Raw genomic sequence first — 17,103 nt, 5'->3', positions numbered from 1 at the left:
AATTGGCTATCATAGAAACAGCAAAAACTTAGGCAACGGAGCCAAAACTTAAAACGTACGACGAAAAAGCGACTTGGTCAATCGAGAGATGCAAACAAATATATTTCACGAAGACGATCCAAGGTGTTTGCATTACAATGCGATTGAGACACTATCTATGGGGTGGGGTCCCCATCTCGGAAATTGATTGACAGCCGCAAATAGCGCCTGTCGATCTCTTGATTGAGCCTTACGACGCGTTTATAATCGCGTGAAAATCGCTCGCGACTCGCCACTCGGCCGTCCCATGAATACGGGTATTTCGCATTAATGAGGAGCTAATGGCCCGGGCGACTGCAGAACTTTCTAACCAATTTTTATGGTTGATTCAATAATTCTGTAGTCTTTTCGCGCTTCCAATCTTTTGGGTTCTTGAGTGGCCGAGAACCTTAATTTTTTGCTGTGACCGCCGCAGTAATTATGCAATAGCCACAACCAGTTTGTCTCGCTCGGCAGTCGACGTCGTCGTCATATTCAAATTGACTTTGGGCTGAAGATGCGACCGCCGGAGATTTCAGTCGTCAACGAAACGCGCAAACGCACACAGCCAGCTGGAAATCGAAAAAAAAAAAATTAAAAAATCGAATTTAAATCGCGAAAAACAAAAAGCCATATACACGCGTCAAAAATCGCTGTAAGAATTTGAATTTCAAATGACCTAAGGATCTTGCTCCACTTTTTTGTGTGTGCTTTGTGTGTTCTATATAAGAGTGATAGCCGCGGGTTCGCGTGTCAGAACAGATCAAGATGTTGAGGTGGCCAGTGGTTTGCCTGCTGCTCCCGCTTTTGGCCACGGCCAAGATCTTCGATCGCTGTGAGTTGGCCAATTTGCTGCAGCACCGTTTTGGGCTTCCTGCCGCCCAAGTGGCCACCTTGGTGTGCATTGCCCAGCATTCGAGTGATTTCAATACGGCTGCCTTTGGCAGTGGCGTTGGATTGGGCGGTGGTTCCCATGGTCTCTTCCAGATCAGCGATGTCTACTGGTGCTCGCCACCGGGCCAAGGAAAGGGTTGTGCTCTAAGTTGTTCAAGATTGCGGGACGATGACATTGCCGACGATGTCCTGTGTGTGAGGAAAATCTATGCGGAGCATCAGAGGATCAGTGGCGATGGATTTACCGCTTGGCAGGCTTATGATGCTTACTGTAGGCAGGATGCAAATTCATATGTGGCAGGATGTGGAGGTCCTGGCAGCAGCGCTCTTTCAGTAGCTGCGTCCTACCATAAACCGCAACAGGTTCAGGTTCATAGCTATCCAGTGCAGCAGTACCATCAGGTGGCTCAAATCCAGCCACAGGGAAAAATCTACAGTCGCTGCGAATTGGCCCAGGAACTGTATTACCAACACAAGCTACCCATGCGGCAGATTCCCACCTGGGTGTGCATAGCCCAGCACGAATCCTCCTTCAACACAGCTGCCGTGGGTCGACTGAATGCGGATGGCAGTGCGGATCATGGTCTGTTCCAGATCAGCGATCTTTTCTGGTGCACCCATGACCAGAGGGCTGGAAAAGGATGTCATGCCACCTGCAATCAGTTTCTGGACTCCAGCATATCCGATGATGTGCAGTGCATTAGGCGGATACACCAGGAGCACACTCAGATCTCGGGAGATGGTTTCAATGCCTGGACTGTGTACAAACGGAACTGCCTGAACCAGCACTACGAACAGGTTGCAGCCTGTTTTGCCAAGCCACCAGCTCATCAGCCCCAGCATCATCCGAATGCCATTGCAGGAGGTCCTGTGAAATCCAAGGTCAGCTATGCCTATCAATATGGCCAGGTTCAAGTGCATCAGACGCCAGTTGCTCCTGTCGTGAATCAATACTATCGCCCGCCGCAGCCTTCGCCCGTTTTGAGTTACCAAACCAATGGTGCTGCCTATTCGGGCAATCCCTTCCTGCGACCACGCCCAGTTAATCCTCCCAGACAACATCCCAATGCCATTGGAGTACCCCTTAAAAACCAAACCCCTGCCAACCCATTCTATATTCACAAACAGCAAACACAGTATCAACCACAATATCAGACACACTTTCAAACACACTATCAACGCACGGGTAAAGTTTACAATCGCTGCGAGTTAGCCCAAGAGTTGTATTTCTCACACAAGTTTCCCATGCAGGATTTGGCCACCTGGGTGTGCATCGCCGAGCATGAATCCTCATTCAATACGGCTGCTGTGGGTCGTCTGAATGCGGACGGCAGTGCGGATCACGGGCTCTTCCAGATCAGCGATCTCTATTGGTGCGCACACAATGATGGTGGCGGCAAGGGATGTCACATCGACTGCAACCGCCTGCTGGACTCGGACATCTCGGATGATGTCAAGTGCGTGAGGACCATTCACGAGGAGCACACCAGAATCTCAGGAGATGGATTCACCGCCTGGACTGTCTACAATGGGCACTGCAGGCAGAAAACTAGAGCCGATATTGCTAGCTGTTTTGATGGTAAAGATCTGCCTGCAGAAGTCGCGAAACCATCGAAAGGTAACGAGCTGGTTAAGAAGACATCTCCAACTCCGAAGGCAAAAATCTATAATCGCTGTGAGCTAGCCAAGGAACTCTACCATAGACACAAGTTTCCCATGAGGGAGATTCCCACATGGGTGTGCATAGCCGAACATGAATCCTCTTTTAATACAGCAGCTGTGGGCAAACTGAATACAGATGGCAGCGAGGATCACGGCCTGTTTCAAATCAGCGATATTTACTGGTGTACCCATGACCAGACAAGTGGTAAGGCCTGCCACATTGAATGCGATCGTTTGCTGGACTCGGATATATCCGATGATGTACAGTGCATACGCACTATCCACGAAGAACACACACGACTCTCGGGAGATGGATTCAATGCCTGGACTGTCTACAATGGACATTGCAGGAATCAAAACTTGGCCCAACTAAGTGACTGCTTTGATGGAAATGAGGTTTCAGAGGCGGATAAGACCAGTCATTATGGTGAGAGGCCCCAGGTTAAGCCTCATCAGTCAGTGCCACAGAAACCACAACACAAGACAGCAACTAGTCAGGAATATGCTGGTAATCCCTTTTTGCATAACCTACAAGCAGCCAAGACACCTCAGCCCACCTTAAATACCAATAAACTTACGAATTATGTATCAGCTCCCAAGGAGCAAAAAACAAATAAACTATATGCCACCAATCCATTTTTCAATGGTCAAGTTCAGAGCAAACCCTCTTCCACACAAGGAGCACCTGGATATTCTACCCAAAAACCCAACTATGATCACAATCCCTTCCTGAAAGCCCCTGGTTCAGTAACGCCATCTGTTAAACCTTCACATGCTTCACAAGAAATCAAGCCCCATGACAATACATCTTATGCCCAAAATCCATTCCTCAGTTTACTTGGCAAACCAATTGTACCTGCTCAAGCACCCATCAAGCCCCAGCCCAAGCCCTCGAGCCCATCTAAGTCCACTCAGCTGGTCAGCAGACCCTATGTCAGCAGCGACAGCTTCCGCAATGAGTTGATTAAATTTACGGCCACCTCTGCAGCAGTAGCAACAACATCAAGCTTTACAAAGCAATCTGTAACAACAACCACACGGAAACCTCAGACAGCGTCCACAACAAAACCTGTCTCAACTACGGCCAAAACAACTAGCTTGCCGTTATGGTCATGGCAAACTTCCACGACCGCTAAGCCCACAATATCAGAAAGTGGTAATCGCTATACAACCTCAACCACTCGATCGGTGATAACCAATAAACCTAGTACTCGTCCAACTATTGCGGCAGCTTCACGTCCAACTACTCGCGCAACTACCCGGTCAACTAATGGGCCGATTCGTACAACATCTCAACCAGGGACCTACCTTAACACTCCACCGACAACTCGTTCGCCCATTCGATCATCTACAATCCGTTCCAGTACTTTCCCTGTATTTACGACTCGTTCAACAACTCGCCCAATATATACGACTCGCCCCACTACTTATCCAACTACTCGCCCAACCGCTCGTCCAACCACTCGTCCAACTACCCATCCAACTACTCGTACAACCACTCGGCCAACTACCCATCCAACTACTCGTTTAACTACTCGTACAACTACTGGTGCAACTGCTCCCCCAACTACTCGTCCAACAGTAGGTTTGACTACGTACAAACCTACACGCTTAAGCACTCGAAAACCATCTCCAACCACCAGACGTCCAATTTCTTCAACTCAAAAACAAAATACAACTACAAGAAGACCCACAACACCTTATTCGACAGTAAGCAAATCCACAACTCGGCCTTTCACAACAACTCGACCACTTACAACCACTCGATATATTCCAACAACCCACCAATCTGTAATAACACAGACTACAAATCGAAACTCGGCAATATATTTACCAAGAAATCATACAATTTCGACAACTCGCTCAACAACTAAGTCTCCATATCATTATGTATCTATAAATAAGCCCACCACACGCTCAACTACAAGCACTCGTCGGCAACCGCCCACGACAAGATCCATCACTCGTTATTCACCGATAACGGCATTTTCCACTCGTCAAACAATCACCACACCAAGGCCATACTTATTTACCTCAACGACGAAGAAGAGTGTCACCACTAAGGATCCCTTCGATCATCCGTTTTTCCAGAAATTCAAGGCTAAGTTCGAAAAAACCACAACAACACAAAATCAAAAACCTTCCACATTAGTTGTAAATCAAAATCAAACTACCATTAGTCCATATTATGCAAAATATCAGGAAAACAAGGTAAAAACGGGAGCAAAAACCGTACTTTCTTACGACTTTGGTCAAAATAGAAACACTACAAGTAGGCCAAAAAGTGCCTTTGATGTATACCTGAATTGGAACAAGAACTAATGGGATTTCCATTAGTGTGACACTTTCGAGACTTGTAAATATACGTTATTGATCAATGTAAACACAAATATGCTAAACTTAATGGCAGAATACTCATGCATAATTAATCCATAAGCCTTATAAATAGGATTTAGATAAAAAAAATAAAAATAAAAACCATGCGAATGCGAAATTTACGAAAATTAATTCAATTTCAGAGACTGGTTGGCGGGCAAAGCTGACAACGTGCCGAATGTCGCCAAGTGCGATTGAATCGTGGTATTAAACAGCTTTGATTAATTTTCGACAACCCGGTTTTGGCAGAATCTTGTTAGCACAAAAACCGAGTTAGCACATCAACAAAGCCAAAGAATACGTGTTTTGAATTTTCCCCAAAAATGTTCCTTCACTTCAGCAACTTGCATATTACCTTTTAATCATAAAAGTCTGGTTATATATATTTTAAATTAGTCGCGTTTTTTTAAGGAGTCTTTTTGAAAACGCCTAAAAGTATTCGCATTTTGTATTCTTAAGCATTCACAGTGTTAATTACAAGCGCAGAAACCTTTAAATTTTCTTATCTACCAATCAAATCCCAACTCGGTGAATCATTCAATTATATTTATATGGTTTCAAATTAATATCAATTGCATCTATGAGTAAATGGAAGTAATAAATTGTTTGCATTAATTATAAATTTCGCTGGTAAAGTTGGATAACCGTGGTGAACCCTAACATTTTTACTCACGAGTTGAAAATAAGAAATATTTTTGCACGGAAATATGTTGTATTAATATGAAATTGTCAATTTAACGAAAACTAAATGGCTGTAAAACTAAAAAATTTTTTTTTGCCAATCACCAAACTTTACGAGTGGTTTTTTGCTTATCAGGGTTTTTTCGCTATTTAACATTATATACAAATCTTAATCGGAGTAATGATGAAGGTTTAGCTATGAATATTCTATTCTGTGCGTAATTTCATAAAACATTTTTTTTCTCAATGAACTTGACTTTCGATAGAGAAATTATAGCTCGAGTGTACGCAAAAAAAATGTTTCCTTATCCGAAATTGTTAAAGGATCAACAATTCCGTATATACAAGATCTTTAAAAATATCAGGAAAAGTTTTACTCCGGAGCTTTAAATATTCAGATGTTGAATTTTGTTCTACCTTTTTTGTTGCTGGGATACTTATTTTTGAAGCGACTATTTTGGCGCGAAGCAATTATTTAGCATATCAATTTTTTTTTTAAATTTAGCTGTAAAAGGGTTTCTCTTATTTTTTCACTTATATTTCAAGAAAAGTTGACCGTACTCAATGTGGACTTCACAAACAAAAAGCTCGATGAATACTGCTCGCAAATGTGTTTATTGTCCAACATAAACTAAAAGCAGGGATCGGCACACACATAAGTGTATATACATAGAATGCCCCAATTTGCGATCGAGTTTTCTGGTTCTTAAGTTCTGTCCCAAAAAACTGAGCTGAAGACAAAACAAACGACCGGCCTATGTATACCGAAGTCGATCATCTGTGTATATATGTACAGTTGCGGTAACAATAATAGCACCATAAGCACATTTCGTGTTTGTCCCAGCGTTTCTGTGTATATAGGTTTTTTAATTGCCCCCTCAACTACGCGCTTAAAAAGCTTTCGCGTCAAGATTTCCAAGATACGTACATATCCCTATTTGCAGTAGAAAGCTTTCGTAAATTCAACTTTTACTTACAATTTGGTTTTTTTAATTAATGTTGGGTAGTAAATGGATAATATATAATTTTTGAAAAAAAGTATTATATTTAAAATTATTAATTATTAAGCATGTAATTCATTTGCACTTCATATAACGGTTAAACATTTAAATTTATTAAAATTGATCAAAAACGACAATGTGACCATATTCTGTTTTCAGGTCATCGAATCAGTGAAATAATCGATGGCTGTATCGATCTCTACAAGCATCGGTAGTATCGAATTGTGATTGCTCATCGCTAGTTCCCGCCGATCGCAAAATAAAATGTTTGGAATGTAAAATTTATTGTATTGTTTATTCTTCTCCTTGTCCCTTTTTGTTTGTGCTATTTAATGGAAGAGAAGCGCTACCTTAAGCGCAAGGAAAAGGCGCGCAGCGATGGCAATCGAGATCAGGTGGCAGTCAGCTGCAACCAGCTGGGCGACTTCTACAACCAGCATGGCAAGTACACCGATGCGGTTAGGGAATATGTCCAGGAGGCCCAGATATACGCCTCCATGGGCAAGGAACTGGAGACGGCCAAAGCCAAGAGGATGGTGGGCGAGATGTACACGCTGCTGTGCGACTACGATGCAGCAAAGGATCATATCAACGATTATCTGAGTGAGTTGTTGGTATCTGAAAGAAAGGATCCCCTTGTAAATCCGCCAAATCTGCATTTTCAGAGATTGCCAAACGATTGAAGAACCAGGTGGAGGAGCAGCGAGCCTATGCCACTTTGGGACGTGTACATCTTCTGCATGGCCAGAGCCTGGCGGACAGTTCCGCTTCCGGATCAATGGAGCAACTGAAGCTGGCCGAGAAGAACTTCCTTCGCAGCCTGCTGCTGATCAAAGAGTAGGTTGTCATCATTATGACGAAGATATAGGCTTGCATAACACAATTTGACAGACTTTCAGGTCAGATTTCGAAGCTGGAGCAGTTGGATATGCAGGCTCGCTGCTACCTGAACATCGGCGTGGTGAAGGAGCACATGGAAGCTTTCCAAGAGTCCATTGAGTACATTGACAAAGCCATTAAGATCAGCAAAACGCATGAGTTGTGGGACCTGACCCATTTGTGCTATATTTCGATGAGCTTGCTCTACACTTGCAAAAAGAACGATGCAACGGCGGCGCTTCGATTTTGCAATATGGCTTTGGAGGTGGCAAAGCGGTTGCCAAACAAGGTTAAGAAGATCTGCGAGACGCTCATCACCAAGGCAGAGATTCTTGTCAAGGCGGGAGACTTTGCCAGCGCCAAGCAAATACTCACCAAGGCTTACAAGAAAAACACGCCGGATGAGAATGATCGTGTGAATATTGAGAAACAGCTAAGAATCGTAGTCAAAGTCTGCCAGACGCTAGATGAATTGGTACTTACCAGTTCTCTAGACTATGCCAAATTGAAGAGCCTGTACGAGAAACTGGGCGACGGTTGCTGTCATCTGATGAACTATGAGAAAGCTCTGACTTATTACCAAAAAATGTTGGAAAACGCTGAGCTCAATCAGGACAAAGGCAAAAGCCTGGTACCCATCTATGTGAGTCTCTATCAGACATACCGAGACAATGGACAGTTTGACAAGGCCTTGGAGTACCTGTGGAAAGAGTTTGAGCTAAACCAAGATTCTCCTTCAGAGGCGTTCACCACACTCTGCACAATTGCTGAGATATGCGAGCAGCAGTCACATCCTTTTTGGACTGTTCACGATGTTTACCAGAAGGCTCTGCGGCACGCCGATAAGGCTGGGAGCTCCTCTGACAAGCTGGTAAAGATTGCTATGGTCAGACTGAGGCGGCTAATGCTGAAGCATAACATGCAAGTTCTTGTTGAAAATCTGGAGGCGGATGCAACAGCCAAGGGCATTGATTTGGATCAGGAAGACAGCGTGGGCGACGATGAAGAAGATACGTACGGCGGAGGGACTGCCGTGCAGCAAAATACTCCCGACTGGGACGACGATTTCGATCTGACCACCCTGACGGACTCGGATGCCAGTGATCTGGATGAAACAGAGAAACCACGCCCACAGAGAACCACACGCGGTAACAGAACCCTTGTCATTAAGAAGAACAACAAGGGCGAGACACAGCTGCATCAGGCGTGTATATCGGGTAATCTGGAACTGGTGAGGCGTCTAATCGAACAAGGACACACGGTCAATGTGCGAGATCACGCTGGATGGCTTCCATTGCACGAGGCATGTAACCATGGTTACCGAGAGATTGTGGAGTTGCTATTGGACAAGGGAGCCGCGTCTGCCATTAACGACAAGGGCGGAACCAGTTGCGACGGTATTACTCCACTTTTCGACGCCTGCTCCAATGGGTTTTTGGATGTGGCTGAACTCCTGCTGGACCGTGGAGCAGATGCCACTGTACGAACAGACTACAATGAGACCTGCATTGCTGGACTGGACAAGTGGCGCCAGGGAGCGCAGCTGGTGGATGGCGAACAAGCGCAATATGCCCAACTAAGAGAGCGATTACTACGAACGCTTTCCAAGGTTGGCATCTGCAGTGATAAGAATGCCCGTCCTTTAACAAACGCCAATGCAAAAAGAATAAGCAGGGAAGAGCGTGGCAGCCTGTCAGAGGAAGAGGACGAAGAAGAGGCTCTTCACGAGAGCAATCGAAGGTCTTTAAGTCACAACCGTTCAGGAAGTGAATATGGAGCTAAGAACCCCAAAAGCTCAACCCAACCAAGTGCCAGCAAGGAATACCGAAGTGTTATGGCGCAGCTAAAAAGACCCAACCGTCTTAACGATGATCCTCCCAGCACCAGCACTTTGAACAAGAATAAACGGAATGCTTTTCTAAGCGAAGATGAGGTGGATGCGGATAACTGGCTAATTGATGATGTTGGACCGGAGCGGAAACGCAAGCGCATTAACTCTGGAGATTTAAGTAGGCAAACCTCTAAAGAGAATTTTCAAGACTCCGCCTTATCGTTGCCGACAAACTGGGAAGATGATCTTCTGCAGGCCACTCCGGAAAACGAATACTCGCAGCGTCAGAAACAAATGCGTAAACTAACACTCTCTCGCTCCTCCAGCATTAGTAGCAACCATAGCAGTTCTGCAAATTTTAGTAGAAAAAAACATCAAGCCACTCTATTGGACAGCGGGTTCAGTCGGTTCCGGAGCGAAAGTCCTTTGGGCAGTGAATCCTCGCAGGATGGCACCACTTCGTTGTTTAGCGTGCGCACCATTGAACCTGATTCCACTACGAGCACCATTCAAGTGCTCATCTCTCCGGCAAAATCATCACCAATTAAGGTGCAAACTACTCCTGTTCTAGCCACAACTGTGTCATTTAAAGTGAAAATCCAGGACGAGCTGTTACTGGTACCTATCGAACGGAAGAAACTGCAAGATATTAACATTCGTTGGCTTGCTGAGGAAGCCGGAAGGCGTTATAACAAGTAAGTAGTTAGTTAGTTAGTTAGATTTATCCCAGTTGATTTCAATAACAATTTATAGGCTGACTGGTTTAACACCTCTACTGCGACTCAAGACAGCCGATGGCTTTGCCTATGAGGAAACCGACCCGGTTAGTGTAGCCCTTGAGCAAAACATGCTAATGGCAACTATTCTGGATTGGAAAATATCACCGCTTTCACAGCGATATGAAGAGATGTGCCTGCAAATGCAGAAGAGTAAGAATACATTATTTAAGAGTTATTTCCTTTGATTCTCGAGTACTAATGGATATTTCATTTTAGCCGTGGATAACAAGGTAAAGCTTCTATTGGAGCGTTCGCAAAGCAATAATATGCTGGAGCTCTCAGGCTTGTGGATGCGCGCTGAAAAAACCGAACCCATATTTAAGGCACTTCTCCATCAAGCTCGTCTCACCATTTTGGATCTATCATGCAACTTTATTGGCAACGAGGGATGTCAGCAGCTAGCAAAGTCACTGCCCACACTGCTTCAACTCAAGGCACTGCGATTGCAATGCAATGCGATTGGATCCCATGGATTGGAGGCTTTGCTATGCGGTCAAGGCATGGACAAACTTGAGCTCTTGGAGGAGCTAAATTTAAATCAGAATCCATTGGGAAATGCGAGCGTAAGGATTCTTAGCAAATATTGTGCCAGTCTCGCTGGTCAAGCTCTGACATGCCTTCGAATTGCTCAATGTGAACTGACGGAACTGCAGGATTTTGACCTGGGATTCAATAAGTTGACGCGATTTGATATCAGCTTTAATCAACTTAGCCAGCAGAGTGTGCGTCGGCTAACGGATCAGCTCAATAGTTGCCGGCTGGAGCAATTGAATCTCAGTTATATGCGCTGGCCCCTCGACGATGCCAGTGGATTTGCTTTGAGTGAGCGCCTGGTTACGCTTTTCGAAGGTGGTACCTGCGAACGATTTGTCCGAGTGGAGCTCGCTGGCTGCGGCCTAAGCGATGCGCATATGTACAATATCAGCCAGCACTTGGCCAAAGCCAAGCAACTACAGTGGTTGGATATCAGTGATAATAGCAATTTAAGTGGAACTTCTCTTGGATACATATTAGATGAACTACCTCAACTACGCGGCCTTTTGGCCGTTAATTGTACAAATCTTCTGGATGACATTCGTCTGCAAAAACTCGAACAACTAAAGCAGCTGCCCATGCGCTTAGAGTTAACAGTTGATGAGCAGGTGTTCTCCATGCCAGGAGCCTTGGAAACACTTCAGTCCATTTGGCACCTGCAGTTTGGAGACAAGGCCAAAATGCTGAACACATCGAATAGTCGGAAAATTGGAGGGCGGTACAAAGGTCAACTTAAGCTACTCGCTGATGGAAGCGATGCGGAATAGTGTAGTCTCATCATTTGTAAACCATTTCATTGTGTTGTATGTCCCAGAGCATTTTTTATTGTTTGACAATTATATAGCAAATCTAAGTACAGTAAGTCTTATCGTTCAGTTGATAGCAGAACAGCGATTCGTTGAACCTAAGTCTTATGTTATCTTATCAAGGGATGATAGCTGGCGAAATAATTTGCGATGGTCTAGACTCTTAACTTTTGGGGGTAAGTGAGGGGAAGATTAGAGAAACTTTAAATATTAAGAATTAAGAATTACTGACTGTTTGCTTATTTCTTCATTCCTTTTATAAACTTGAGAAATAAGTAATTCCTCAGAAATTACCAAGTGCCATCAATACAACATTTCCCTCAACAGATAAATGGCACTCAATGATCTATATTTTCTTGTAATTATTTACTTATTGTACTTTATTAATCGGATTTGTGAATGTGTCTACAATGAACATGACAACTGATGAGGTGAATGGAGATGAGGAATCCTAGTTAAAACTGACTTAGGCTTGACCCTTAGCAGCCTCGTACATGTTTCGGGAAATGATGAGGCGCTGGATCTGAGAAGTACCTTCGTAGATCTGGTAGATCTTGGCATCACGCATCAGCTTCTCCACGGGATACTCGCTATTGAAGCCATTGCCTCCAAAGATCTGGACGGCATCGGAGGCAATCTTGTTGGCCATATCGGCGGCATGGCACTTGGCAATGGAGGCATAGTAGCTGTTGCGACGTCCCTGGTCGATTTCCCAGGCGGAGAGACGCCACGCCAGACGGGATGTCTCCACACCGATGGCCATATCAGCCAGCATGAACTGCACAGCCTGGTGGTAGGCGATGGGCACGCCAAAGGTCTTGCGTTCCAGCGCGTATTTAAGAGCCTCATCCAAGCAACGCTGGGCCAAGCCCACAGCTCCGGCGGCCACTGGAGGACGCGTCTTATCAAAGGTGCCCATGGCAATTTTGAAACCGGCTCCCTCGCCAATCAGCACATTTTCCTTGGGCACGCGCACATCCTCGAAGGTGATGCCACGCGTGTCGGAGGCGCGCTGTCCCATGTTCAACTCCTTGCGGCCGGGCGTAAGTCCGGGACTGTCGCGTTCCACAATGAACCCGGTGAAGGCCTTGCTGGGCGGGCACTTGGGATCCGGATTGGTGCGGGCCAGCACAAAGTACCAGTTGGCCACACCACCGTTGGTGATCCACATCTTCTGGCCGTTGATTACGTACTCATCGCCCTTCTTCTCGGCGCGTGTCTTGATGCCGGACACATCGGATCCTGCTCCGGGCTCCGTAACACAATAGGCGGCGACCAGTGGCTCCTCCAGCAGACGGCCTAGGTACTTTTTCTTCTGTTCCTTGTTACCGGACAGGATCACAGGAGTTTGCTATGAAAGAACGTGTTGCTTGGATCATCTTGCCGTGAATGGACATGACTTTTAACTTACGCCCAGACCACTAGCCTCCAAGGCGGTCATGATGCCGGTGCAGCCATAGGCCAGCTCCTCGGCCGACAAGCAGGTGGTGAACACATCGAGATCCAGGCCACCAATGTCAGCGGGAATGTGGTTGTTCATCAGGCCCAGTTCCCAGGCCTTCTTGATGATGGGCCACGGGTACTCGCCGCTCTTGTCGTACTGGGCGGCCACCGGGATGATCTCCTCGCGGGTGAACTTACGGGCCAGTTCCTGCAGCTGCAGCTGATCCTCTGTGAGTGCGAAGGAGGTGCCATTGGGCGAGACGTGTGACACGGCGGCGTAGGCGCGACTTTGGGACACCAACTGGCGCAGGGCTGGCGCAGCAAGCTGGATTTTCGGATATTGGATTAATATTTAGCAATATTTTCATACAAACAGTTGCCTACAGATTTGCTGGTTATATTTAAAATCAACTGGTAAACAAGTGTTTATCGGAATACATAATGAACATGTAGAAATAGTCAGATCAACAACAAAGTTGACCGTGAAGTAATCTCAACGCCAAGCAACAAATAAAATGGGTCAACTACGTATGTATTTCATTAATACAACAATAACATGATCATAGACATTTTTTTTTATATTTATAAGGGACTTTGGATGTTTGCGGTTCATAACCCACCATCACATTCTATTTTTTCATAAAACAGATAACGAATATGCCTGCCAATAAAGTTCGCATTCCGATTTAAATAGAGTGCACAATAAGCCGCCATTAGACGCCGCTAATAATACTTTCACAGGGGGGCAAAGTACAGATGATTGCTAACAGATACGCAGCAAGAAATTGTTTTCGTAACGGAACCCACTTGAATATATGTTTGTAGGTATATGTACGATCCCAAATCGCGGACGATCAACAGTTGCTGTCGTCACTAGATAGAACTTTGGATCTTTGGGTATGATATCTGCCAGCTATGTGTTTTTCAATTTCTCTGCATTGTAAACTAACTGATATGCTCACCTTGTTGAGGAACGCCATTTGATGAATGTGGGTCTATTTTCGTATTTTCCAGAGTTTTAACTAGGTCGCCTTGCTAACTCGTCGGTGGCTGCCAGCGAAATGATCCAAACGAGTTGCCGATGCGCCGGTATAGCGATGTTATATGTGTACATACATATGTACATTTGTTCATCGCGATATAGCAGCGACGCTTGGACATTGGACTTTGTCGCGCTGGCAGTCGCAAAAGCTACAGAATCGTGGTGACGAACGAACTGCAAGCATATGTACCTATGTGCAGGAGGTTGAGATAAGGGAAGATTTCGCAGACATTTGTATGCGCTGTTGATGGAACTTTTACAGAGCTTCTGGTAGAGTTCACAAATTTGTTTTTACCTCGGTTTAATATTAAAGTAATGTGTGTACGTACTTAAATAGATTATTTATTGATATATTTTAACACGACACAATGTTGGGTAAACACTTTTCTTCTATTGAGTTGTTAATATATTTAAAATAAATTAAAATGGCTATTTCAATATAGAGGTATAAAACTTAAATAAATTGTATTGTAAAATATTTTTAAAATACCAACTGGCTATTTCATCGAGGTTTTCCCAAGTACATAGGCATATGTGTATGAAGAGACACACCACCTTTTTTATGAAATCAATGTACCACACGAAATACCCTACGAAATAAGCTTAATAAAACATAGCTTCAACGTAGTGCTCAGCAAACTACGTAAGGTAAAAGCTTTCAGTTCACAACGTAACGCATTGCTTCTGGGCAATAGGTATAAAATAACACAATCGGGTATATTAGGCTTGTTCTTGCAAGTCGTTCAGATGTAATTGATTTAAAATAGTAATATACTATACTATATATAATATTCTTAGTAATATGTTCAAATTCTTCGTATTCCAAAAAAATATTTGTTATAGTAGACAATTACAGAATTCATTCACTTCAAGATTTAGTTCCGTTTTTCCCTGTTCAATGCTTGTAGACATTTCTTAAAATCATAAAAAAATTTTAATATGAAATTCACCTGTTAGGTGCTTAAAAATCGGAGCATACTTTCCCGCTTGACACAAATAGACGGAACATGTTCCTCTGGCTGCTTTAAAAATAACAGATTGCAGCCTCGCCTCCCAGCGACCAAAAATCTCCAGCGCAACGAATTGGAAGTCCGTGACACAGTTGACAGGCAGATATAAAAAACAGAGCACTACGTGGCGCGGCACGAAGACATCATTAAATCAGCATCCGCAGCCATCCAAAGTCGTAATCAGCCGTTGGAGCGAGTGGTATCTCTTATCAGCCAGGCCAGGCGCATAAAACTGGGTCCGGTTAAAGCTCTTCCGCCAGGACGAGGACGAACGCACAGCCGAGCTGGAGCCGAAGTGGTTCGGGTGGTGCGATGGCGGGTGGCGAGTCCTGTGGCGTCTAAGGCCCAACTGGGATAGCTGCTCCTAGTCAGTCATTTGACATTGCTCCTGCGAGAAGGTTGTCCACGGTCCGAGCCCAAATCCTCCGTCGCCCACAACTCGTCCGCAAGCCAGCCGTAGTGTGTGTTTTTCTTGTGCTACCCACTCCCACTTTTGGGATACATATAAAAGTGCCACCCCGCCATCCCCAAAAAAAAAAAACGCCTCATAGAGGAGTGAAATTTTAAACAAGTGTTACCTAAGCCCAAACCGCAAAGAAACCACAACAAAAAGGGAGCAGTAGTTGAAGGTTGCGGCAAAATGGCCCAGTTTGTGACCCACATCCAGCCCACGCTGATGGAGGCGTCCCAAGGTCATGTGCCCCACCACCACGGACATCAGGTGGGTGTGCAGCACTCGTCGCATCTGCCCCACAGCGGCCATAACATGCCCTCGCCGCCCACCCACAATCACCATCATGCCCACGGACATGTTCATCATACCAGCAGCGGTGGTCATCATGGAGGAGCAGGTGGCCATTCGCACAAGCAGTCAGCACATCATAGCACCACCTCCGGCCACGCCTCCAAGGGACAGCACCACAGCCCGCCGTCGAGGATCCATTCACCGCCGACGGAACACCATCCGGATCATATCGGTCACTACGAGTACTTCCAGCATCAGCACGAGCTGATCTTTCACCATGAAGGAGCAAACGGTGGCGCCAGCCACAAGCAACAGACCCACCATCATCCCAACAAGCACGAGCACTGCCCCACAGGACACCAGAGTGCGGTGAGTTGTCCTGCCCAGGGTTACATCATTGGATTGGGATCTGGGGAATGGGTTGGTCCCCTTTTAATATAGATGGTCACGTGATCAGAACTCCAGGGGACAAAGTTAGAGGTCACACCCAATTGCCTAAGCAGTGGGTTGCAATCCATAAAGTTTAAATGACTTTAATAAGTTTTCACATTCCTACGATATCCATGTTTATCCACTTTAAGGTTTAAAGCTGTAAGTCAGCCAATGTTGGGTATGTATCCATTAGGTTATAATTAGGCCTGGCATATCCTTTTTTCATCTTCTAGGAAGTACATGCTGAAGTACATTTTAAGGTCACGTATCAACTGGTTAAAGTAACTAAAGTTTCCAATTCAATTTGATATCAAAGGACTTCTAGTTTTTCAATGGGATGTATCATCCTTTCTCCAGTTACTTAACTACCGAATACAATAACGTATAATCACGATAACCCTCTTGTCAACTCTCGGTCAATTTGGCCATGACATGATCTTTAAGCTTTACCCATATGAATCATCCTTGCAAGTGACAATGAATCACAACTTTTCGGACCATAATCGCGACCATAATCTTGGAGCAAAAGTGTAACACATCCCATGCCATCCCAGCAGTGACGCAATAGTAATCCTTGGACCGACTGTGTCCAATGCCAAGTGAGTCATCGGCAGTGCGCTTCCGTTGTCCTTGCGGGGGCATTAACAACTCCTGGCGCGTCTCCGGGCCATCAAATCTTTGGCCTTTATAAATAGCCAAACTGGCCGAAATGTTTTAGCTAAACGTTCTCTTTACGGCACTCTTTACTTTGGCACAGAGTGTGGTCTCTGTTCTCGTGGTTCTATTATATTCCTATCTGTACTGGGGTCTCTGGTTCTCTACTGGTTCGACGAGGCGCATTCGAAAATAATTCAGAAAACGACTCAAATCGCTCGGTGCGGCTGCCGCGTGAGGCCCTCTAGACAATATTTAGATATATACGCGTATATATTTCAATCTATTGGCCACCGACAAGGTTGAATACCTGGGG

At 45.0% G+C, this 17,103-nt stretch overlaps 4 protein-coding genes across 5 annotated transcripts; 3 read left to right on the top strand and 1 right to left on the bottom strand.

The window, feature by feature from the left end:
- The first annotated feature begins 604 nt into the window (after positions 1–604).
- Positions 605–5,068, top strand: LOC6604768. 2 transcript variants are annotated; one of them, XM_032717533.1, is made up of 2 exons: positions 608–2,098; positions 2,164–2,289. In XM_032717533.1, exons 1-2 carry the CDS (start codon positions 787–789, stop codon positions 2,196–2,198), a joined length of 1,347 nt encoding a protein of 448 aa, XP_032573424.1. In that variant the 5' UTR covers positions 608–786; the 3' UTR covers positions 2,199–2,289. The 2 variants fall into 2 exon arrangements, with proteins under 2 accessions (XP_032573423.1, XP_032573424.1); XM_032717532.1 differs by having other exon boundaries at positions 605–5,068.
- A 1,786-nt stretch (positions 5,069–6,854) lies between these two features.
- LOC6604767 (tonsoku-like protein) lies at positions 6,855–11,605 on the top strand. The gene is made up of 5 exons (XM_032717905.1): positions 6,855–7,235; positions 7,298–7,469; positions 7,524–10,037; positions 10,096–10,271; positions 10,338–11,605. Exons 1-5 carry the CDS (start codon positions 6,965–6,967, stop codon positions 11,420–11,422), a joined length of 4,218 nt encoding a protein of 1,405 aa, XP_032573796.1. The 5' UTR covers positions 6,855–6,964; the 3' UTR covers positions 11,423–11,605.
- Positions 11,606–11,808: 203 nt separating this feature from the next.
- On the bottom strand, positions 11,809–13,976 carry LOC6604766 (probable medium-chain specific acyl-CoA dehydrogenase, mitochondrial). The gene is made up of 3 exons (XM_002029583.2): positions 13,867–13,976; positions 12,873–13,229; positions 11,809–12,812 (listed from the first exon to the last, which is right to left on the bottom strand). The coding sequence occupies exons 1-3, from the start codon at positions 13,882–13,884 to the stop codon at positions 11,928–11,930; spliced, it is 1,260 nt and encodes a 419-aa protein (XP_002029619.1). The 5' UTR covers positions 13,885–13,976; the 3' UTR covers positions 11,809–11,927.
- Positions 13,977–15,358: 1,382 nt separating this feature from the next.
- Positions 15,359–16,288, top strand: LOC6604773 (histidine-rich glycoprotein). The gene is made up of 2 exons (XM_002029582.2): positions 15,359–16,070; positions 16,283–16,288. The coding sequence occupies exons 1-2, from the start codon at positions 15,597–15,599 to the stop codon at positions 16,286–16,288; spliced, it is 480 nt and encodes a 159-aa protein (XP_002029618.2). The 5' UTR covers positions 15,359–15,596.
- The last annotated feature ends 815 nt before the right edge of the window (positions 16,289–17,103 follow it).

Source organism: Drosophila sechellia, chromosome 3L (genome assembly GCF_004382195.2).
Source record: "Drosophila sechellia strain sech25 chromosome 3L, ASM438219v1, whole genome shotgun sequence".
NCBI classification, from domain to species: domain Eukaryota; kingdom Metazoa; phylum Arthropoda; class Insecta; order Diptera; family Drosophilidae; genus Drosophila; species Drosophila sechellia.
Note: the sequence above shows the minus strand (reverse complement) of the source record. Positions and strands in the feature narration are given on the sequence as shown.

Coding starts and splice junctions, on each gene's coding strand:
- LOC6604768 (XM_032717532.1), top strand. CDS start 787: ATGTTGAGGTGGCCAGTGGTTTGCCTGCTGCTCCCGCTTTTGGCCACG.
- LOC6604767 (XM_032717905.1), top strand. CDS start 6,965: ATGGAAGAGAAGCGCTACCTTAAGCGCAAGGAAAAGGCGCGCAGCGAT. Junction 7,236..7,297: donor TCATATCAACGATTATCTGA/GTGAGTTGTTGG, acceptor CTGCATTTTCAG/AGATTGCCAAACGATTGAAG. Junction 7,470..7,523: donor AGCCTGCTGCTGATCAAAGA/GTAGGTTGTCAT, acceptor ACAATTTGACAG/ACTTTCAGGTCAGATTTCGA.
- LOC6604766 (XM_002029583.2), bottom strand. Junction 12,813..12,872: donor TGGAGGCTAGTGGTCTGGGC/GTAAGTTAAAAG, acceptor GTTCTTTCATAG/CAAACTCCTGTGATCCTGTC.
- LOC6604773 (XM_002029582.2), top strand. CDS start 15,597: ATGGCCCAGTTTGTGACCCACATCCAGCCCACGCTGATGGAGGCGTCC.